Here is a 26088-nt window from a genome sequence, read left to right on the forward strand (position 1 = left end):
GGGGGTGTACACAAGTGGAATAAAGTTGAGAACCACTGCCTTAATTTAAAACCTAATACTCATGAATACTGTATATTGAAAGATAAATAAGCAATAAAATATATTAAATAGAATTAATAAGGCTTATTATAAGTCTTATTAATTCTATTTAAGTCATTTTGTAGTTTTTTTATAGCGTCGAAAGTGAAAAAAAAACCATTAAATTTTTTGCTGTTGTTTTGAGAAACTGTGAAGGTAAACGAATGATTGAAGGCTAGTCGACCAAGGTCGACCGAGTCAGCCCCACGTCACCCCCCCCCTCAACAGAGATTACTGTAATAGGTTGCTGTCTTAGAAGTCACGTATGCTACTTACATCACAACTGAAGCGTTTGACTTTTTTTTTTTTTTGTAGTTGTCTTTCTGCCATGATAAGAATTTCAGTTAGTTGGTGATAGTAGTAGTGGTAATAGTAGTAGATCTTACTTGGTTTTATTGACTATATATATATATATATATATATATAGTTATGCGTAAGGTACTCTTAAACCTCACAGTGCTGGGGATAAGTGACCTAATGAAAGCATTGAAAAAGGTGAAAAAAAAAAAAAAAGAAGCTTTCAAGGTTCTCTTCGACAACCTGTTCCGAGAGGCCTAAACGTCTTACGCTGCTTTTAAGACAACATCATTCTGCATATTATTTCCTTGCGTGATGATATTTGATTATTTTAGAAATATACTGAGACTGACCATAACCGAATGAGAATCTAATTTGTAATCATTTTCTCTTTTTTCTTTTAAGCGAAAAATATTTAATAAAACAATGACCATGAACATTTTGGCAATTTGGGTACAAATCTAGAAAAATGTCGCACAAATCTAGAAATATTTCTTTCGAAAAACTGTTTTAGTCGCTCTTGTTCTATGTTGCTTGAAGTCAGGACTGACGGATATGTAACATATGAAAGATAAATTAGCAATAAAATAAATTTATCTTGTCTTATTTTATATTATTCTAACTTATTAGCTTTTTTATCTTTCAAAAATAAATTCTCTTCTATTATTTTTTTTTAATTCTTCAAAATGAATATAATGTTCTGTCTTCGTAAATACAATCAATACATTTCCCTATTCATCTTCTATCCGCTTTTCTTCCAGTATTGTTTTTTGTTAAGGTCTTATTTCATAAAGTGTATGACCAGCAACTACTACCTTTTACATATTGTAGCACTTTAAGCAGGTGTCCTCTTTCTTACTGATTTCATTGAGCAACTCACTGGACTTTTTTGAGAATTAATATTCATTAGTAGCTATTCTGCATTGGACATGTTCTCGTTAAATTTACCACCTTAGTTTATTATACTTTCATGGTATACTGACTATCTAACTTAAGAAAAATGGATGCCACTAAAAAAGAGGAAGGTTTATGTAGCTGAAGGACTTCCCAACCGAAGAACATTATCGACTTGGCTGCGAAAGTTCTCTAAGGACTTTGTCAAGATTAAAAAAATTAACTACCATTATTTAGCTTTGATTTTTATTTACCCTCTCTCTCTCTCTCTCTCTCTCTCTCTCTCTCTCTCTCTCTCTCTCTCTCCTCTCTCTCTCTGTTCTTAGCTGAATTAACCCACTTCGCCCCCCAAATTATTCTTTCTTAGCGGTTGAAGGTGAGTCAGTCTATTTTACACGGAGATAGCAGGTTTTTTTGTTGTTTTTTTTTCCTCTAGAAATTTGGGGTTTTTCTTCCGCAAAGGCAATCCCGACCAGAAGAAAATTATGAAAAAATTATTTTTAGTCATGAAAACAAATGTTCGCCAGTGCATTTCATTACCATCAATAACAATAATTATTTCTCAGAATTAATATGTTTTTTTTTTTTGTTAATAATGTATAGTAATTCGTAAGTTTTTCTGAGACTTTTGAATTCATATCTAATTTCTCCTCTTTACATCTGAGGTCCTTTCTAAATTGAAATCCTGGGCCAAAGCCAATGCAGTGTCACATAAGTTGAATGGCTTTAGAAAAATGCAACTAAAACAATGCTGTATGCACAGCAGACAAAAATGTTGTTTATAGGCAGTACCGTAAAGTACCGCAGTATACCGTTTTTGTTAGGAAGTTACAAGCGATGGAAATCTAGGAATTCTACGCCTTTTGAAAATGCTGAACAAAGAAGAAAGTAAATATGATTAAACATCCACCATACTTGATTATTCAATAATTAGGGATGAAGCGAAATCTTAACCCTAGAATAAAAGAGCTATATTATGAATGTAAAAAAGATGTTTTAAATCCTGTTAATACTTACGGGACGGAGTGTAATCCCTGGTCTCCTTGCGAGGAAGTAACCCATGAGTAAACCAATGCAGTATGGTGCAATATGGGGGTATGGTTTTTCAAATAGCATATCATCACCGTATCTTCTTTGTCTGTAAGATAGAAATAAAATCCATGTCAGTGTTTCTATGCATTTGCTTATTGCATGTTTTTACAGCGTAAGAAGTTTGCCAAATATTATATCGAACATACCGGTACTCTTTATCTTATATTATTGTCAGTATTAAATTGATAAAACTTTCTTCTTCTTCTTCTTACTATTATTATTATTTTAATTTTATTTTATTTTAATTAATTGATTGATTTCTTATAAGAGATTCAGTCTGTGCTGGCATCAATAAAACGTCTTATTTGACATAACAGCGTGTTCAAATAAGTCAAAACTGGCATTTTGGAAGACTTTTTACTGATTCTGATAGACTCTTGAGTTATGCTTTATGTCTTTTAAAACATTAAACAACTCCTCTTTTGGAAACGACTACTCCGTGTTTGTGTTCAAGTTCATCTCACAGGTTTTTCTGTTCCAGGTGGATTTGTGTTGGCCACCACTACAATGTTCCGATATTCAAAACATTTCATTACAATTATTATTATTATTATATTTTGTAACATGGATCTTTATAATAACGTCAGTATAATAAAATTTTTTTTATTATTATTTATTTATTAAATTTAATTAAATAAGATACATATAAACTCTTTGCATTAATCATGAAACCTCTTAGTTAATACTCACTCGGCATCTATTTGTACAAAAAGAACTGCTGGAGGCAATTTTTTCCACACTGTAATCACACCAATTCCTACAACGGATGCTGCAATTAAGAGAATGTTGATGGCTATTCCAACGACGGATTGCCTATATTTAAATAAAACATGTATAGTGCATAAAAAATCTTAATCAAGAACACTTCTGAAAATAATAACTCAGACTTCCAAGAAACATAATCATTAACTTTGGATGTCTGTTAAAAGCAGAACAAAGAAAAGAAATGAGAATAATGGCATTTGCTATTTTATCTGGTATATAAGGAAAGCGACTCCAAATTAGAAACACACACATACATTATATATATATATATATATATATATATATATATATAATGCAATAATACAATACAATAATATTTATAATTTTGAAAAATTATAAATATTATTGTATTGATTGTAGTAACCCTCGTTATGTCGAAAATACGCCAATGGAAAGAGGATTATGTTGCTTATGGATTCACTTGTACAACAGAAAAAGATGGTACGCAACGACCACAATGCATTTTATGTTGCAAAATATTTTCAAACTCCAATCTTAAACCGTCAAAGTTGTTAGAGCATTTCAACAATCAGCATGGTGGTGAATCTGCAGGACTCTTAACATCTTGAAGTATACGAAGGCACGATTTGATACCAGCAGTACTATCACAAAATTGACGTTTCGGCAGTCCAAAAGCCCTTGTTAGAAGCTTCTTATCAAGTAGCATATATGTGTGTGCTAAGAAAAGAAAAGGGTGATACAATAGCTGAGGAATTGGTAAAACCATGTGCACTTGAAATTACAAAAATTGTATTGGGTTCGGAAGAGCGCAAAGGAAAATTCAGCAGATTCCGTTATCGAAGGATGTGATTCGACTCAAGATGTCAGTGTTGATATTTTACTGAAAGTAGTAGAAGATATCAAAGCCAGTCCTCTAAAAGTGAGTATTCAACTGGACGAGTCAACTGATGTTGATAATTGTAGTCAGTTGTTGGTATTTGTGCGATACATTAAGGAAAAAGAAATGTTGGAAGAATTTTTATTTTGTGAGCCGCTGGAATTGACGACAAAAGGAATTGATGTTTTCAATCATATTAGAAACTTTTTTTTGAAACATCAAATACCCGTGAATGTGATAGGCTCAATTTGCACTTATGGTGCCCCTGCAATGTTGGGCAAAAATTCTGGATTTTTTTTCATACATCAAGACAGAAATACCGCGAGTTACAATAACGCATTGCATGTTGCACCGTCATGCACTTGCATCGAAAGCTTTGCCAGAGAATTTAAAACAACACTTAACTACTGCAGTAAATGTAGCAAAGTATATCTGAGGACGAGCGCTTAATCATCGTATCTTTCGAGCTTTGTGCAAAGAAATCGATGCTGTTCATGCTGTGCTTCTTTATCACACTGAAGTACAGTGGCTCTCCAAGAGCCGCATGCTTAGCAGGGTTTTTTGAATTGCGCGAGGAAATTATACAGTTTCTTACTAACCAAAATTGTGATTTAGTTAAAGCTTTTGAAAAAAGAGAAGCATACTTCGACTAGCCTACTTAGAAGATATATTTAACCACTTGAATGAATTAAACACATCAATGCAAGGATTTGGTAGGAAAATAATAACAACTAGTGAAAAATTATCTTCATTTATTGAAAAACTAAAAATTTGGAAACGTCGAGTTGAAAATGGGAATTTTGCAAACTTTCCTTTGCTTGATTCAATCGTTCTGGAAAATGAGAAAATAATAATTATACCTGAAATTGCAATACACTTCCAACAATTGAGTGAATCATTTCATGGGTACTTTACCACTGGAAATATTAGCAAAGTTCAGAGATGGATACTGGATCCATTTCTATTTGATCCAGATTCGATGGACGACAGCTATTTAATAAAAGACGATCTTATTGAAATATGAGCCAATGCTCGTATTTGAATTTGAAAAACTGGACTTAGAACAATTCCGGTGTACACAGTTAGATCCTTATCCACAGCTGGCAAAAGCAGCATTGCAGACACTCTTACCATTTGCCACCACCTACCTGTGTGAAATGGGATTTTCATCACGTTTGCACATAAAAACAAAAGCCAGAAATCGCTTAAATGCAAATGATGACTTACACGTGGCTCTTTCAAAAAAGGAGCCTCGCTTCAAAAGTATTATTATGAATAAACAACAACAACAACAACAACAACAACAAAGCCATTAAAAATTGAGATATTGTTTTGTATGTATATGTAAATGTATGTGTTTATTTTTAAATAAATAAATTATCTTGCAATAGATGTAATTTTCTAAATAAAGGAATAGAAACATTTTTCAAGGTGGATGCGAGAACTTATTTGTAGATTCAAGGGAATGCCGATCACTAAAAAGGTTAAGACCCACTGCTCTAAAGTATAAATGAAGTAAATAAGTAAAGCCTTATGTTGTCCGCCGGGAACAGGCGAAACCCCTAAGCCCTATCTTTTTAAAGTTTTTAAATCTTTAAATTTAATTTAAATTAATTTATTTTTCTATTTTTTGGAAATCAGTATGCATCCAGTGTCCACCTTCATTTCCTGTTGTCACCAGCAAGTGAATTAAGGACCACCAATGATTTCAAGACTACAGAAGTGAGAGTAGAGTAAGCAATTCTTGCCATCTTTTGACGCCATTATTGTCTGAATATTGTTATTGATATTACTATCTGAATTATTCTGAGGAGAAACACAAATAATACCAAGCTTATTTTCAAAACTGTTCGATTGTAGTGTGCTTTTTTTATCAACAAAAACTTAAACAATTATTAATCTATCGAAGTGGTTGATGCTATAAAAGTATATATAAAAGTACATTAGCATATTAAATATCAATTAAGAGAGTCATTAATTTAGATGAACTGATAAATTAACGTACTGGACACGTGCCATGTTCCGAACAATGTAAGAAGAGGGGAGAATGAGTAGGAAAAACATTTAGATGTTCAAACTCTGAATGAATGGAAGCTGCATATTTGGAAGACTGTGGATAGTTGCATTTTCTTATATCTGAAATTTTCTCCATTTGTGCCACTGACGCACAAATGGATAAAATCGTGAGCTTTTAATGGTTAGGTTTAGCCGTGATTGTGTAAGTATGTGGGTGGGGGTTTCCTCCTTTGTTAACTCGGTATAGATGATGTCCTTTGGTTGGAATCCTACCTAATGCGCGAAAAACTGTTATAAGGACTTTTCAATTAAAGGTGAGTTTGCCGGTCTCATACAGATGTAACGGAGTTTTTTTCTCCCCGTAAATCATTTTCATCCCACAAAACAGATCTACACGTGGCCAGAGAATACGCAGTTTACAAAGGCAAACACACTAGTCTCACAGATATTTTGTGACAAGAGAATGGGGCGGACTACGCCTTGAACGTAGCCCCCCACTTTATTTATTTTTATTTTAAATAAAATAAGTAGTAGGAATAATTAATGGTATAAAATTCCACAGTGAAGAAAGACTCGATATCTTTGTAGAGGACAGATAGTTATATAAAAGCAATGGGAACAAAAAAAAAAAAAAAAAAACGCCACTTTACAATTTTTTCCACAGCATTTATTAGTAGAAGTACAAATAGCTTTTTAATGTCCCTAATCGCTCTACTACTGCAATAAAAGTTTCCTTCGTAATAGTAATTTTTATGCCATTTATGTGTGACCGTATAGTGCTTGCTGAATATAGTTCCGTTACACGCACGTTGCGCTACACGTCTGGCAGGTTATTTGAACTTTTTATTATTATAACTACATTATTACCTTTTGTATCTTGTAAAGATTTCATTCCAAAGACGTTTTTGTTTAATAATTTCGGTTATTACTTCTCATAAGTGTGGCTAATTTGTTTGATTTACGTACATATGACATAAACAAGTTCTGGATTCAACGTAATATTAATATCAAACAGATTTTGGCTTTGAGCCAAATAATAGATTAATATGCAGTTGCTGTGGTAAGGAAGTTCTCTTTGCTTGACAAATGGTATTACAATCCATATGTGTTGATCACGGTATTCTGTTTTTTCAAGGAAACGAATGCTCAGACCAATTAACATTTACATGTGTTTAGAAGCAGAAGCATCCCTACCACATAAAGAAAGTGAGATCAGATAAGCATAGCTTGCTTCCACAGTATTCTAGAGATGTCAACCTTGCGTGACACGGAGGCTCAAATATGAAAGGTCTTTTATGGAGAGATAAAGTGCAAAGGCTAATCAGTTGCTTCATCAGATTGTTAAGTATTTGTTGCATTTTCCTTTAATAAAGGAAACTTTCAATGGTTCTCTTCTGAGAAAAATGAAAAAGGTGATAAGGTTGATAAGGAAAAAGGATGATAAACTCTTTCCAATTTTAATTTCACCTTCAAATTTTCTCACGAAACTAACAACAGATCATTAAACCTTTAAACGAAAACCATCTTCAACGTTAGTGAATTAAACGAAGCTAAATTCTTTGCTATTTTGCATATTTGTTTGTAATACGTGTGAAACAAAACGGAAGGGAGCCTCTTTATTAACTTTTTTTGTATGCGAACTTCTATCTGTTCAATAAAGAAACAACTCCTTGTGTATATCGCTGTGGTACTATGAAAGAAGTGAAACCTATAAATTGAAATCATCATAACAGAATTTCTCATATGTATCCTGCAGTGAACAGGACGCTGTGATAGTTCTAACTGTCTATGAATAATTTTTTTCCTTATAAGTCTGTTATTTGTCAAGACTTCAATACTGTCAGGTGCTATCAATCGGCCAAGTTCTTGATCTTCCTGTAGGTCTTTTTCCTGCCATTCTAGCAAGTAAAAAAAAATGCTAGCTTTCTCTCTCATTCTCTTTAAGCGAGCATACTACCTGAGATTAGCTCTGCTCACATTCCTGGATGCTAAGAATTAAACTTCTTCCTTCCTAATAACTTTATTTTTCATATTACTTTGCAATTGTATGGCAGCATGATATGATAACTAACTAATTCAATCCCGAAGTCTTTTCAGAATTCTCATACCTGTGGTCTCCATTTTCGTCAATTGATACTTGTGGTATCAATCTTAGTTCAAGTGTTTTATTTCTAACCCAGCTCTCAAATCTATAAGTTAGTTTGAATTCTGTCATGTATACAGATAGTTTACTGCTTTGACTAATTTCTCTGTTATTCGATATAAATGTATTCATTTAGTTATCCACATCACTAGCTGTGTTTATTATTTGCTATGAACGTATTTAGTTTACAAAGTGCAAAGGCTAATTATAGTTCTTCATCTTCATTAATTTTTTCAGATGCTCTATAAGTTTTCCTTTGAGTGTACAGTTAATGTTTTCAGTATTCCTGTCTAGATGTACAACGTGTTTTAATTACAAATTTTCATATACAATTATATTTAGCATATATTTCATAGCAGTTATTCAGTTTAGTTAAAGAACCCAAAATACTTGCAGCGGATTGATTATAGAATATAACATACTTCCATAAAGTAATGAGCTTAATTTCATATCTTTGATTCTAATATCGGTTTCAATGCCATTTTTTTTACATAATTGAATACATATAGATGATGAATAAGAGTTGACATAGCGTGCACCCTTGTCTTACATCTGATTTTACGTAAAATCATTTTATAGTACTTCCTTAAGTTCTAATTACAGACTAGGTATTGCTTTGTGTAAATTCGAAATATAAACCATGCACTTCTCTACGTAATGATGTTCCGCTCCTCTTGGCACTTTTCACACACACACACACACACACACACACACACACACACACACACACACACACACACACACACACACACACACACACACACACACACACACACACACACACACACACACACACACACACACACACACACACACACACAAATGTCAACTTGAATAAACATGTATGCTATATCTTCAAACTCAAATTCGTGATGTACAGACTCATTAAAGCAAGACTATGTCGTCCTGAAGGTGAGGTTATGAGTTCCGTAAAGCGTGGTGGGGACTGTTCTGTCTGTCAGTAATCCAGTAATCCATGATTGCCCTGTTCCAAAATATAACCTTCGATTATAGTTATTCACCCGACCCCTTAATACGAATCGCAAAGAAGTGCAGTTCACCTGAAAGCAGTTCTAGACAAGCGCCACCTATTAGATCAAAATGCAGTCCTGATATAATAAAAAGAAAGAAAATGTAATTCTCTTAGAGTGATTGAATGAATGGTTAAATATAATAATATTATGTAATGCCCTATTTGTTTCCGCGCTTAAACTACTTACCTCATTATTATCACCAGTAAAATACCCACAATAAGGAATTGAATTTCGCACGATACAAACCAGGAGTTCTCGATACACTGAAATAATAATAATTCATTATTTTATTACTGAATAAACTTTCAAATCATTAACAAAACTCATAGTATCATATAAATTTTTAATGAAGTGCATAAATCAAGGCGGAAGTGTGTGATTACTAAAAAATAGGAAAGAACCGCACCACAAGCGTACGATGATCAATGGGAATTATGGACCATTCTTCCTGTGGACATGTAATGAGATCCTGGACTGTTCTCGAGAAAACAACTGATGCTCCAGTTTAACCCATAGATATTCAATAGGGTTAACATCAGGGCTCAGTGGAAGTCTGTCAAGTGTGATGAAGTTCATGTCAACCAACCACGCAATTACAGCAGCAGCTTTATGTCATGGTGCATTGTCTTGCTGAAAGAGACAATGGTCAGTTCCGGAAAGCTACAAAGTAGGAAGCATCGCATTGTCCGCAATGTTCAGATACCTCTCGGAATTCAATGTTCGTGGTATCACAGAGGTCCGAAGCCAAACTAGGAAAAACAGGACCATATCATCACAACGCCACCTCCGAATTTCATAGTCGGGGTTACGCACTCAGATAAGAGACGTTCACCGGGCATCTAGGCTTCCACGTCCCACTGTATACGCTCTTTGCACCACTAAAGATGGCGCTGCATGTTGTTTCAGATAATGTGGGGCTTGCATATTGCGTTGTTGCCTTGGTACTGAATGTTTTTGTACAGATTCATGTTCCAGTCCGCATTCAACATGTCGGCAGACGAATGGCGGTTTTACATATTATCCTTCGTAGCACCCTATGGTCACATTCGGTGAGTGTGACCATAGGGTGAGTTGCTCCCCCATGTCAATGAAACTGTGTTTCATTGACATGGGGTAGCAACATATCTTCCAATTTATACCAGCTACAAACACGTGACTTGTTACATGACACGATGCAATTTGCTAATGGGAGTGTCCGTTGACTTCTTTCCAAGCAGTGTAGTACAAATATAGTACAAATATCAATGGGTTATATAGTCGGTGAATTTACGTAACTTTAAGAAAGGATCAGATAGTTGTAATTGTATAATGATTACCTACTTTGGCATTGTTGAACATTTGGTATTTTTATGTATCTGTCTATAAATATGTATATAAAAAAACTAATAAATAAAACACGAGAGAGAGAGAGAGAGAGAGAGAGAGAGAGAGAGAGAATGAATGAGAAGAGAATAACCCGAGTGAATATATGCAAGTGATCCAATCCTTCGGTTGAGAAATTAACAGCGTTTGTATCGAATTGGTCACAATGGTGATTAGTCAGTAATTGCTCACTTGCTTTTTAATTTCTTTCAGAAATACGTTGGTTTCAAACTATGGTTGTGAGGTTGGCTTTCTTCCTGACCACTCCGACTTTCTTCTCACAAATATAAAACTGACTTTGGACCCATTTTGGTTTTAGTTACATGTATAAATATGTATTTGGGTATTTTGTGGAGTTCATGCCGTTGCCACCCTAGATGGACTTAAGTTCACCTGGTGGGAGGCTGATAATAATAATGATCACACACACACACACACACACACACACACACACACACACACACACACACACACACACACACACACACACACACACACACGGGCACTTCCATAACGCCAGTAGCATTATCGCGGGAGGAGTTCATTCCAAAAATATTAATTATCAATGCCTGTCATACTACGCTTTGAAATCATTCACCGACAAAGCAAACACAACTGACTCTGGCAATCGATTCCACTCATTCACCATTCTCCAAGCTAAAGTTCTAGTCCTCACTCCACACCTCACCACACTCGTACTCAATTTCCATGGATGACCTCTAGTTTTCCTCATATTATTCATGTACTGAAATATTTCCTCCACGTCAATCCTATAAACCCCACCCCTTCTAAGCAGCTTACATGTCTCTATCATATCTCCCCCCCCCCATCCGCCGATCAACCAGTTTCTGCAACCCACAAATCTTTAATCTCTCCTCATATGGAGAATCACGGACCGTAATGAAATCAATACATTTATTTAATCAATATTTCTTATTGTGATATATAAAATACATATAACAATGATTAGCTAAATGAGTTGCAAATGTTTCGTATTTCCTGTGATACCTAATTTGAAAATTTTTTATTGATGCTTGGAACTTGAAACAAATTATAAACAAAAGTAAAATGTTTAAGTTGCTTATAAGCAATTGACCTACCCTGTCTTTAGAATCCACTGCAAAGTTATTAATGTATGCAATATTTGACCAGTAATTATCACGGCAGTTCTTTATCATTGGGTTTATACTTTCTTCCCACAGCGGACCTGAACCAAGAATCGGCAGTAAATTCATCAGTCCAATCACGGCAATGTAACACGGCGTATATCTGAAATATACAAAAAAAAAAACTTCCGTTAGAAATAAATTTTTTAACATTATTAATATTACTATCAGCTTGTACCAGCCTTTTCGAGTTCACTCCTGACAGATATAGCATGAACAAACAACAAGTTAAATTTATATTAAATACTACTACTAATATGAGGTGTCCTGACTACTAATACTACTAATCAATCATAGTAGTATTAGTAGTCAGGACACCTCAAACATTATGTTCACGATCAAGAAACTGATGTATTCCGATTTTGGTCGAAGTTGGTTAAATAATGATAGCAACAGAAAGGATGTTCACTGAAAATGGTCCATCCAGAAATTCCTCTTCCCGTCATTTTATCCCGATTGGACGGAATTTCTCTTGAGACTAATGTCACCGCATGCAACAACAATATTCCAAAGTTGGCAGAAACCGCTTGAGAGGCTACCTCTCTAGATGTTCTGTAGAGGAAGCGCTCCGACTTCAGTTATCCTTCTCCTTTCGAGTTAGCAGATTGCGCTGAATTTTTCAGGAGACCTTAAGCAATAGAAACTGTTGTTTTCAGATACAGTCGAAATCGGTTGGACGATGTAATTAGTAGAGGTGTCTGCAAATAATGGGACCGCTCCTTTAAACCCCCTTCACGTTTATTTTTTTTTTCCAGTATTTCTGAAATTTTCATATGAATATAAATCGTCATGAATAAGTATATTATTTCGTGTATTATTATTAATTATATTTAATTTAATTCAGATTAAAACCGAAGTTACAGAGGTCATATTTTATCCTTGTAGTTGAGTATATGATTCTCAATCTCAGCTTGGAGTTACTGCTGCGACTCTTGATATATACGTAAAATAAATGAATAATAATAATAATAAAAACCACTAAAATAAAGAGCCAAAAAGGCTTCAGTTCGGCGATGCAAAATTACATAAGCAAAGTGGATATTCACTTAAGAGTTCGCTTATGAAAAATGCATGCTCTTTTAAGGTTTCTGACTGGTCTCTGAAGAGAACCAACCAGTTCGAAACAGCTGTCGGTTCAGTGAAACCTTATCAAAATGAATTAATAAAAGGCGAATATACAGACGCTTGGGCGGCTCCTATGTCTTTTAAGTAGTCCGCACTAAGGCAACTCTTGAATGACAAGGAATCTATTCCCGCAAGCTCTCTGGTCAACTCACGAAATTTTCATTGTTTATACATTCGGCTTTGAAATAATGTTGGGTCTAATATCCACTTTGCTTATGCAATAATAAAAACTTTAAACGTCCCATTTGCTAGCATTAGTCTCATCATACTAATGAATTGGGCCGAATACTATATATATACAGTTACAAATTCAAAGTATCTTATTAGATTGGGACTATTTCCATGGAAGTAAAGAGGAATAGTTTACAATAAAATTAATTTAAAATTAGTGCCTGAGTTAAATATTTTCTGTATGGCTTAAAAGACATTCATATTGTGTGCGGGGGGGGAGTAACTGCGATTGTGATTTTTATGTATACAATATAAAGTTTGGATGCTTTCTTACTTTATGTTTCTCTTTGTGTAAATGATCAAAAATTCTATATTTTTATTCTACAATTAAAGAAATATAAAAAAAAAGTCATTGGGTTTGATACACTTTAAGGAGATTTCCGTCCTTTCGTAATGTGTTATCGATTCCGTAGCTCACTGGCGATGATGTCATGATTTAGTATCAGTTGAAAGACTTTGGGTTAAATCCCGTTTAGATGCCAGTAAACTTTATAAAGGCTTTTCTACTAAAGATGAATTAGTCTTATACTGAAGGATAAGAATTTTTTACCTGCAAACTCTGTACTTTTCATCCTCGGATATGTAAACTGGCCACAAGAACGCACACGGTTAACGGGAATATTAATATATAATTCCAACTAACCCAACCTAATCCTAAAGAGTTAGAAAGGAGTGGGGTGGGGGACATTTTTGGAGGAAAGCCAGATGATTTTTACCCCTATGAAAGAATAATTTTGGTCATGAATAAAACATAAAATGAAATAAAATAAAAATGCCGTAGGATGCAAGTGTGTTAAGTAGATAAGGAAGAGATTGAGGAAAAGATCAACAGTAAGGTAGTTATTGCAAGACAAAACATAATTAATTACATGCATGAAATAAAATAAAGTGATTGAATATTAGAATACTAAAAATATTAGACTATTAATCATGTGCGTACATTGTCTTGCAGAATATAAAATTAATGTCAATTCCAAGGCAAAATGCATGACACTTGAAATAAGCGCTACAGCGAGTTTCGTTTCCTTTTTCCTTTTCATTCTTCTGTATTTCACTTTGAGATATTTCATTGATAAGATCGTCAATATTTTAAATGACGCAGAACATATTTTTGTTGTCTGTGTTTTTTACTGTGTTGAAATAATTAAGTCAGAAATAAAATCGCAATGACCTTCGCTAAATTTAGCAAGTAACTGAAGGTTGCTTTCTAGAATTTCTTTTTTACAAAAACATACCATATGCTGAATATGACGTTTAATTCTACGTGCATTTCAAATTAAAAAAAAAAAGTTGAAAAGTTAATCATATATATTATGTTAACTTCCTTTTCAAACATTGCCTTAATAAAAAGATTGACGTTCCACTAGTTAATAGAATGATGGAATTCAAATAATTTGTATTCAAAAGGTCATAAACCTATAGGGCTATCTAGATGCCTAACGCTAATCACTCGGCCAACTAGGCCAGCTAAAAAGTTATCTTTAAAAAATTTTAAAAATAACTTTGATGAATTAATTAAAGTAAATTAGTAAATTAATTTAATTTATATTTGATTTTCATTTATTATAAAAATTCAAATTTTTTTAGAATATTTTTAAAATATTTATTGCGGTTACAATAGAGTCCCTCATGTAGTGCTCGAGCAGCAAAAGAAATTGATTATGTTTCGAAATAATTCTCGGAGTATAATTCATATCAATACTTTTTTTATGAATCCGGCCTAGGATAAATAGAAAAGAGAACTAGCAACTTTACAGTAGGGAAATTAGTTGTATGACAGATATTAAGGTGTGCTATCAGATATGTATGTATTATCTCTGTTAATGTGCATGTTACCACTGTTAATGCATTATATAATGATGTGGTTGTTGATAATAATACGTTTAATTATTTAAAATACCATAATAACTGCTTCAGCTTCTTTAACATTAATTATATTTTATAGAGGTCAACAAGAATAAAAAAAGATGCTTTCCAACCTATCGTAAGTTAAAAGGCAGGACAAATAAATGTAAACAATAAAATTCAATTCTCCGTCATTTGTAGCTAGAGTCCTTTTATTCTTTGGGGAAAAAATTAGGGAAACTGCAATGGTTCTCCGGCAATTTATTTGGAAGTGGGAATGATTGTGAGAACGTTTACCAAACGTGTTAAAAGTGTTAAACATATGTTTGAATGTAATTTAATTTTAATTTAAAAAAAGGTATAAATTAATATAAAAAAGTTAACAAAATCATCTACAAAATGTTAACAGAATCTACAACAATAAATAAATAAAGCAAAATTAGCTTTCCTTTTACTTCTTCATATGGAGTTTCCTCTCTTTTCTTCCCCATCCCTATTGGGGCGAGTTGAGCCCCCTCATGGGAGGTTAAGTATTTATGACTATAGATCCGTGTGTGTTCACGGGATCGGTGTGCCTGCTTGCGGGATGAAAAACCCCAGATAAACTGGGGGAGAGGGAACCCTGCTGTCCACGCCCAACACCGGCTAACTTGGCTATGGCTGAGGAAGATCCTTCAATTCCTCACGTCGGAGACGGGAATCGAACCGAGGACACTCCTTCCCCAGGCATATGGTTGCAAAGCCACTAGGCGCGGACACTTCTTCATTGATAGACACTAACCTTACATGAATTTGATCAATTTACACACAGAAATATGTATTTGGGCATATTACTAACCACTTATCCTATGGTTACTCAAGCAATTTTTTAGTAGAACACGAGCCTTAAAGGATTGTTAGTACTGTGGTTGTTATTGTTGTTATTATTATGTATGAAAAAAAATTAGGAGATTGAGTTCTCCACGTATCTCCCCTCCCTTCAATAATAACAATAAATAATAATAATAATAATAATAAATAATAATAACTGTGCGCAATCCGAACACAATTTAATAACACCGGGAAACAAACTTTATTAAGCTGTAATGCAGAATGTCTCGGCTAATTATACTGCGGATTTAATGTTTCCTTTTTTCTCATAGAATCTATAAGAACTCTTTGTTTTTTTTAAACTCACATGCATGCATCTTTATATTAACTTTTTCATAACATCTTTCAAGGATATTCGTAAACATGTTTTATTTGTTTTAAAATTTTTTTATGAGGTTGGTTGCCAATTAGTTGATCTTTGATGCGGTTAAGTATGGCATTTTCCTTCCAAACCTAGTTAAAAAAAAAAAAAAAGATCGACCGTATAACTTCGCAATTTATACTATAATATAATAGGTAGGATTAAGCAAATGACTAATTAGGATTTATTACTTATGTATGAATTTATTTAACATAAATTTTCTCATTAGGGCGAAGAGCAGTGTATTACTTTTATATTAAAAAAATAGAAGAGAAAGTCGCTTGTTTAAATTAAAATACAGGATCTTAATGTATTTTAGATTATGCCTTTAGATTGTGCTATTCTTTTCCCTCTCTCACATCGTAGCTCACGGATTTTAATGTTTAATTTGCAAGGCATACTGAAGATTCTTGATATTATCAAGTATTTCTGAATTTCAAAAAAAAAATTAGATTACATAAGTAATAAATCCGTAGTTAGTCGTTAATTATTTAGCTATCGCTTACGTTCTCATTCGTAATGAACTAGTTTTGATTGTCACCACGAAATGACAGCACTCCTTTTCCGTATCTTCTTGTTTTATGCATTCCTGTTAAAGAAGCTTTCGGTAATAGTGGAAACTAGCTGCCAATCGATCTACAAACGCTCAAGCTACGGAGTGCTGTCACTCATTTTGGCAATATAAAAGAGTAGAAGATTTATCTATTATTTTATTTCTTTAAAAAATTAATTTTCTGAATAATTTTTCCATAAATTTGCTGGCGGTGGATCTCTAACAACAGAATTTCATTTCACTACGTTCAAAAGATTCTCAATGGAAGTGAAAGAATCTAATGACTTTTTTGATAATTCAAAAAGTCACTATGATGTTCCTGTAGCCATCCAGAACATTATTTTTGTGACATGACTGGTTATCCTTTTGGACATGTCTGTTACAAGTAGAGTAAATGACAAACCAAAATGGATAAATGGATATCTTTTGCTTGGCAACGATTTCAGGCTTAAGAGGTCTTTCGTTCCATCTGCATAACAGAAACCGGAATTCATTAGCTCTTCTCCAATCCTTTGGTACCCAATACGGATTGTCCTTCTGCAGTATCCGTAATTACCTGTCTTTGTTGTAAATTTAATCCTGAATTGTCCTCTGTTGTAAAATCTCATTCAGAAGAGTGCATTAAGCGTGATGTCTTCCACTCCCGCAATTCCTACTTTCAGTGCGCAGTTACTGAAAAAATTTTAATGCGACTATTGGACAATACGATTCTATCGATCCACATCTTCCTCTCATATAGATCATTCGAACGCTAACCCGTTGTTGACTTCATATCTATCACGCCATTCTCTCTACGTTCGAGACACTTAGGCATGGCCATACCAGTTAGGGTAGTAGTGGCATCTAATATAATCACCTGTTCGAACTCAGGTTCATTCATCATGACCTGAGTGACTTCGATCCTTTACCATACACACACCGGAGACCGATCTTAGATTATATAATGGTGATGATCATAATCATCATCATCTACCAACCAGCAAAAGGCATCCACAAACATCCATATGACAGCGAGATTTGTACCTACAAAGCCCATCGGTCGGAAACTGGAGATGTTATCCTTTCTGCCCATGCCGGATAATGTTATTTTGCTATTGGGCACCCAGACTGTATTTGACTAGTAACCAAAGCATATGTATTAACACAAGAAGCTTACATAATAGTAATAATTATGATATGATAGCTGGTTATAAAACTATTGCTAGCAAGTGAATCTTCATTGAGGAGTTAACTTTAATGAATTTTAACTTTCCTCTTTACACATTTAGATGGCGGTTATACTCTCTCTCTCTCTCTCTCTCTCTCTCTCTCTCTCTCTCTCTCTCTCTCTCTCTCTCTCTCTCTCTCTCTCTCTCTCTTAATGCTTTCATTGAGAGAGAGAGAGATCATGATTACTCCGGTTATTTTAATTTCATGTAAAACAATACTTTAAATCTGAGATCACTTCATAACAGGAAGAATATAAATGAAATTAAAATTGTCCTTGAGATAATCAGTTCCAAAAATATTGACGACTCCCGTTGGATTTATGGATTGGAAGTGACTGAAAAAATGCGATTACTAATATCGGATATGCTTCCAGATATTTCACAAAGATGTGAATGTAAAATTTAGTAAACAATTTCCTTGCCAAATACCGCGTTAAAAGTTAAATATATCATCAAATAACATAAATGACATATCGTTACAAATGAGATCAATTGTAATTTATTAAAATTACCTCCAGATTTGGCGACCAAATTTCATCAGAAATTTGCCAGTGGTGGGTGTTTGCTGAGGACTGCTAAAGTTATAGGACAACACAAAAGCACTGAAAAAAAAAGAAAGAAAAAGGAATGAACCTTATTAAAAACATTCGTAATATCTAAAATCTTAAACAAATGTGTTAGCATGTAGACTTATAAAGAGATCTCTTTTATTTTCCAGCAATACTGATTGGTTGACCCTCAATAAAAGAATAGAAAGTTGGAGATTAATTATTTATTTAAAAGTGTTCACAAAAGAATTCGGATCATTTCCCAGAAAAATTAAATTTTAGACTCACGATCTTCACGTATGTTTTAAGAGCATTTGTATCAAAAAATTGCTGTGCTACTAGTTGATATTTACTGTAAATCCTTGATAACACTGCTGACAACATTGGTCCACTGCATAGAGGAAAGCGATGCTATAGTTTGTATTATTCATATTGCAGACAATATTTGTGACTGACTTTTTTTGTTTGTTTTCTTGAAATCAGCGAGTAATTATTTTGGTGGTCTGAATTTTGTTCGAAAAAGCACAGTAACACGAATAATTGGAAATTTTGACTCTGTGGATGTTCATATAGTTTACTAGAAACCTGTACTGTACAGCAAAGCAACAGGTGGATACTTTGCCTAACGATAGTCACATTGTGCTGTAACTAGTCGTGGTGATCTTCCACCACTGAGGAATGGAAAGCGTAATATTTTGATTTATTACTAAAATTAACAAACGTGGACGAGCTGTAGAAAAAATAATCTGGAAAATATCCTGCACATAAGCAGGATTGAAGCAAGTGTGTTTTTTGTCACTTGATCTAGGTACAAAAGTAGTATCTTCATGAATTTTGCAAGAATATAAAAACGCTTTTAAATTGACCATTTCTAAATTTAAATTATATGATTATTGTATCCAATTTTTTTGTTTCTTAGGTCGTGCTATAGACAAGAATTTTAAAAATTAAAAGTGGCAGTTATTCCTTCATGTTAATAAAAATTAGCATGTGAAATTTATATTAAATATTTAATGTGTTAAGTATAAACTGTATAAGTCTAACATATCAAATCTTTCTATTTTGTACGCTTTCATTCTTATGGAACAGTTTTATAATAAGTACTGCTTGTAAAATCATTTGTTCATCAATCAAGGATGATAAAACGAATATTATTATTATTATTATTATTATTATTATTATTACGGGCAACTCCAGGGAGTCATTAGACTCATCGAGGGAGGCCCCAAATCATATTCATCACAACTATTTGACATTCATACAGTATCTATCATACCTCGCCTTAAACTCATTCACTGTCACAGCATCCACTACAGACTCAGGAAGCGCATTCCACTCATTCACTACTCTAAAAGTAAAGAACCCAGCTCTAACACCTTTACTAACCACACTTTTGCCCAGTTTCCATGGATGTCCCCTAGTCCTCCCACAACCAGCCCTGTTCTCAAAAATATCTTCTGAATTAATTTTATAGAAACCCTTCAGTAATTTGAATGTCTCAATCATATCTCCCCTCCTCCGCCTATCAACCAATTTTTGCAACCCACAAATCCTCAACCTGTTCTCATACGGTTCATTCCACAGACCTGCTATCATCTTGGTCACTCGCCTCTGGATCCTCTCCACCTCCTCCCCATCAAGAAGAAACCTAGGTGACCAAATCTGAGCACAGTAGTCTAGATGGGGTCTTATCAAGGCTCGATACAGAGGAACAATAACCTGCATGTCAACGTATTCTTCAGCAACCAAGTGATTTGATGAGCTGTTTTGGTCACTTTTGCAATGTGTCCCCTAAATTTCAATTCCTTATCTACCAACACTCCTAAATCTCGTGCCTCATCAATTTCCTGGAGCAGGGTTCCACCAATGCAGTAAACTGCCGCCAATCTTTTCACCCCAAAATGCATAACCTTACATTTTGCCACATTAAACTGACATCCATTCTCCTTAGCCCAGACCTCCAATCTATCCAAATCATCCTGCAAAATTTTGACGTCATCTGCATTCACTATTGCCCTACCCAACTTCGCATCATCCGCAAACAAATGAACTGTTCCTCTCAGATCATTTCCTATATCATTTATGAACAAATTAAACAGCAGTGGTCCAAGAACAGATCCTTGTGGCACACCACTAGCAACAGGCCGTCTTGTGGACTCTACTCCCGAGTAAACCACTCTCTGGTATCTCTCCGTCAACCACCCTCCTATCCATCTCACCAACCCTAAGTCCATTCCCATATGCTGCAATTTACTGATTAGAATTCCATGTGGAATCCTGTCAAAGGCCTTGGCAAGGTCCAGTAGAATCACCGTAAACCCATTACCCTTATCCAGTTCAGCCGTCACTGTGTTATAATACGTGAGCAAGTTACTGAGGCATGACCTACCCTTCACAAAACCATGCTGTCCCCGATACAGTATCCCATTTTCTTCTATCCAATCTTGTATTTTCCTCTTGACTATTTTCTCTAAGACCTTGACAATGATTCCTGATATGCTAATCGGTCGGTAATTTACAACAGCAGTCTTGGAACCACCTTTATGCACGGAACTATTTTCCCCTCTTTCCACCCGCTCGGGACTAACCCAGACCCGAGACTCAAATTAAACAAAATGGTCAAGGGTACTGACAATTCTTTAGCTGCTTCTCGTACAACACGAGCTGGTATACCATCCAATTCTGGTGTAACATCATATTCTGGTGTATTCTCGCAAGGGTCTTACAAGATGTTATGATAGTCCTCACTGATTAGCAATCAGCAACTTCTTTGTAAACTGGTCTATTATTTAAAGGTCTAAGATTTGATCGGCTCTATATACCAATCTGTTAAAGCATCCTCTTACTTCAACTTGCCTATAAACCTTTCCTTCTGGCCTTTTTCCTTTTTTTTTCTTTAAAACAATTGTTTTAATATTCTTTCACTCACATTCTGTTTAAGTCTTGATGGCTCTGTTTACATATTCTTAATTATTAACAATGTTTTTTTTTTTCCTCATCAACAACCGTAGAGCCCAATTTCATACAATAATAATCAGTGTGATAGTTAGGGACCACAAGATCGGAGGTCGTTTGCATACTCTCCTACCCGGATGCCTATTAAACTCATTCATAGCCTTGGCCCAGCTATCTGTAGTTAACGGTTAAAGTTGACTGTGCTCCAACGTTCAAACGTTAGAACTAAACTGTCTCGCCTACTACCTTTAGAGAATAAAATGCGGTATTTTTTTTCATTATTTAAAATATAATTCTGCTAATGACTATGTGTACACTGATTTTTCCTCAAAAGTCACTAACTTCGTTCTCCAATGATTAGCTTTATTTCCAACTTGTCTCTTCAATCCATAAATGAAAATACTTTTTGCTTGTTTCTATCTTTTATCTGTTAACTTGGGATTTTTAACCGATTTCTCTCCTATTCGTTGTATATTTATTCAGTTCCAGTCCGACCACACCAACTTTACTTATTCTGTTTTCAATATATTTCATATTTAATTAGTTATCGTTACTAAAACTTGTGCCTCAATAGCGAAATGACAGGATCACGATTGAGAATGCGCTTTGTGTTCTTTTTAGTGCTGATTTTTTTTCCTGGTAACATTTATAGTGTAATTACAAAGATTCTTGAAGATTTGTATAAAATATTTATTTACAGAGGATAACGTAATCTTTGTATAGTGAAGAACTAAGCTTAATGCCTCTAATTAAAAAATTTCAGGTTTAAAACACTTTCCTCGACGATGTAGTCTATACAGATCATAAATAAACAGTAGAGATAATGTATAGCTTTGCTTCACACCTGGTGTAATCAAACCATCCTTCTCTAAATACATTACTTCTAACACCGATTTGCAACTTATGTATATTAGCTATGTATTTCTAATGTATAACTTTCACTTCACCCCTTACAGATAGTGCTTTAAATAATTTTTTTCTTCTACATACTATCAGATGCTTTTTCTAGATTTAAAAAAACTTAAATAGGAATCCTTATTGTATTTCTTTATGCACATATTTCGGTAATATATTAAACACGTTTGATCAAAATATTAAATAAATAAATTACAAATCAGCTGTCGTTTCTCTTAAGGAATCATATCTATGAATTATTTATTTGTTGAATATATTTTAATTGTTCTGCTGGGGTGGGTGGGTGTGCGTGTGTGTGTGCGTGCGTGCGTGCGTGCGAGAGAGAAATTTAATTTCTGTAACTTTGAAGAGAATCGTGTAATTCACGGAGAAGAATCTGTGAATGATAACAGATTTTTCACAGTGGGCGGAGGAAGCAGTGAAATGTTTGGTTGCATTCCGATTTACGAGACTGGACCTAAGCATTGACTTTATATATTAAGCCTAAGTGTTGGAATCACTTTTATTTAAATAAATCAGCGAAATTTATTAAAATAAAAGATATTAAGAAACCGTTCATATTTCATATCCAAATATAGAAAGGAACTTAAAAGTTTCGAAATTTACCAGCGAGGTTATGAGAAGATAACCTCTGGCATCAGAGTTACCTTAATATGCACTACCTAAGAGACATGGGTTCTCTCCAGGATCCCGTATGTTCACTCTTATTTGGAGCTTAAAATTAGATTTTAACTGGCTTGACAGATGTTTCGAACTGTTGGTTCTCATCTGGGACTAGACAGAAACGCGAGAAGAGCAACAAAAACTTCCTTTTCCAGTAGGTGCATAATCAATTACTGAAATGTAGAGCAGAAAGGCTTCAATTTGGCATAAGTAAGATATTAAAATGGAGAATATTATGGATCCATACTAATTTTTAGTTAAAACTTTCGAAATTTATCAGAGACCTTATAAGACGATAACCTTAGGTTTCTGCCCAGTCTCTAATAAAATCCAACAGTTCGAAATAGCTGCCACCCAGTGAAACCTAATTTAAGCACTAATAAAAGGCGAGCATACCTACTCGTAGGCAGACTCTTGTCTTTTAACTAGTTCATATCAAGGCAATTCCTATGCCGAAGGTTATATTCTCATAATCTTTGGTAAATTTAGAAATGTTTAAGGCCAGTGTTGCTCAGTGGCGCTTGCATCCAATGTGCTTGGTCGCTCGAAGTCAGACTTAAGTTCAAGTCTAGTCGCCGACTGGAAGAACTTTTTTTCTAAACCTTTCTTCGACCGATTCCCGAGTTAGTCGATCTCTGGCACGGGCAAGCGGGTTTTTCCTCCAGGAAACTCTGATTTTTTATCCTGTAAACTCAAGAAAATCGACCTTAGTACCCACATTATTTCAGACAGTAACATATCTTGTTAGAGGTAGGTACCAAGCGATGGCAGCACTTGTTTGCCAGCCTCTTCATCGGTGGCTACTGTAATTAGTGATAGACATGGGCCAGCTATCTCTCATTGGCTACTGGTGGAGATTGAACTGCCACTCAGTCTCCAAAAGCTAGATAAGGTATAAAGGCCTCGCCTACTCCCTATAAGGGAATAAAAGGCGTTAGCTGATATATTCTATTTTTTTTTATTAGAAATGTGTATGTTTCTTTCTCATATTTCGTTACAAAATATAGATGGATCTAAAATACCTTCCATTTTAATGTCTTACTTATGCCAAATTGAAGATTTTGGCTTTATATTTTAGTAGTCAGTGAAATTTACTTTGCTAAGTAATGAAAGTCGTGCTACGAATTTTGGAAATTATGATACTGAAAAAGGTATCATTGGTTGTAAATTTAAAAAAAATATATGCTCTATATCTTATTTGAAATTCATAAGGTATTACTGGTACTTATAATATTAGTAATATGTATAAGAGATACATTTGAATTTATCTCTTATATTATAATTGTAATTATAAGAGATTACAGGAGGTTGAATTCTATTTCCAAAAATATTCCGATTGATGTGATCATACAAGTAATAAGGAACGTACTGGATTCGAAGTTTTCTGTAACTTCAACGTATATTTTTTCTGCAGTAACACCTTGTCTTTTTTTTTTTTTTTTTGTCACCACTGGAAAGAATGATGAATTCCATTTTTCCGAATGAAATTCATCATTCTTTGCAGTGGTGTTTCCAGAAAAAAAAATAAGACGAGGTTTACTAAGAAAAAATAGAATGTTTCTGTAGTCTTTATTCGAATGTTTTTTTTTTTTCGAAATTGTTTCCGATAAATTTCTTGTAATGGTCTCACTTTGGTAAATCTATATCATTTCAATATTTTTCAGCCTGAAACAACAGTAACAATAATAATAATACAACACCATATCGGGCGAATATATTGTATCGTTGCGGACCTAAAATCTGCACCAGTTAGTAGACACTGCTGAAATGCGCCTCATCTTCAGATCATTAATTAATATTGAGTCATAGGAGAGTATGGACATTCCAGTCTCTTTTGCGTATTTAATCGTCACTCCTTCGGAATTAAATTTGAGTACTCTTCTTTCTATAGTTTTTGTCACTTCTTAAAATTGAAAAACTTTCAGCAAAATCGAGTTTCTTCTCTCTTGAATCCGATGGAACCTGAAAGTCTTCTACACTTCACATAGCAAGATTTCTATCTGGCATTTTCAAGAACCAGCAAGCTTCACTAGTAGCTTTGTGAAGATATTTAAGAAATACAAATAATATGAATTAATACTGGGAGTGTCAGTTCAGTAATATAAATTATTGAGTTTCAAAAAAAAAAAAAAAATATATATATATATATATATATATATATATATATATATATATATAAACCAAATTTTATGGTTTAAATCGTAACTCTTGAAGTAACTAGCCACAATCAGTTTTTTTTTTTACTTCACGGAAGTGCTGTAATAATCATAATAGTAACTGCAATAGCATATTTCTGTTACTTTAAGGCGCATATTGTGCACATTATTGGTAAGAAAATAGAATTTCTATTTTGATAAATTTCCGCGACCAAAAGTGTATCTGTTAAGAGTTTAAAATACGCCACCTAGGTTTCATTTAGCATTTCATGTTAGTCGTCTGCAGCAAGTGCTGGGTAATGCTATTAGCTGGAAATTGTTATGATTCAGTGCGCGAATTAAAATATATATATATATATATATATATGTTGAGAAATGTGTTAATCAAGGAAAGATGAACTATGCAGTTAATAGCAAACGAAGACTGTTGAATAAGGAATGTAGCACACCGAGTGAATGAAACAGAAATATGGCGAAAGAAGAAGAAACAGAAATAGGGTAAGTCGGTATTTTTAAAATATAGTTAACACATATTTTAATGATTACATTTTGTCGTTTACCAAATCTCTTATAAACGGTAAATCCTTATCCACTTAACAAATACCGATATTGCATGTTTTAAAAAACCAAGAATCCCAATGTGATTTTAAAAATTATAACATTCGTGGTTAGTTGCGTGTGAGACAGTCATGTATTGATGCAGTGTGCGATATCACCGAACATACATTTTTGAAACGTTTCACTCACTACTTCAGAGTTCTTAAGGTGTCGAAGGCATTGACTTTCGACATACGAAGTTTCCACCTGACTTTTATTATGATTATAATTATTAAATCTGACTTTTAGTAACATTAAATAAATTAACACCGTCTGCTCAGCGAAGTCATAACCGAATTAGCAACAGTAGTACAGTAATGGCATAAGCCATGGAGAGCGAAGTTTGCAATATCCCTATAATAAACACCGCTAATAG

General features: G+C 34.0%; 1 protein-coding gene across 1 annotated transcript in view; it reads right to left on the minus strand.

The window, feature by feature from the left end:
• LOC150098089 (nose resistant to fluoxetine protein 6-like) overlaps positions 1–26088 on the minus strand; it is a 125870-nt gene that overhangs the window by 4287 nt on the left and 95495 nt on the right. The window contains exons 7-10 of the mRNA XM_090406679.1: positions 11620–11788; positions 9344–9420; positions 3052–3174; positions 2287–2407 (exon numbers count right to left, since the gene is read on the minus strand). Coding sequence (XP_090262805.1) covers positions 2287–2407; positions 3052–3174; positions 9344–9420; positions 11620–11788 — 490 coding nt within the window. The remainder of the gene's footprint in view (positions 1–2286; positions 2408–3051; positions 3175–9343; positions 9421–11619; positions 11789–26088) is intronic.

Source organism: Typopeltis vanoorti, chromosome 16 (assembly GCF_054136105.1).
Source record: "Typopeltis vanoorti isolate ZY-2024b chromosome 16, IOZ_Tvanoo_1.0, whole genome shotgun sequence".
NCBI classification, from domain to species: domain Eukaryota; kingdom Metazoa; phylum Arthropoda; class Arachnida; order Uropygi; family Thelyphonidae; genus Typopeltis; species Typopeltis vanoorti.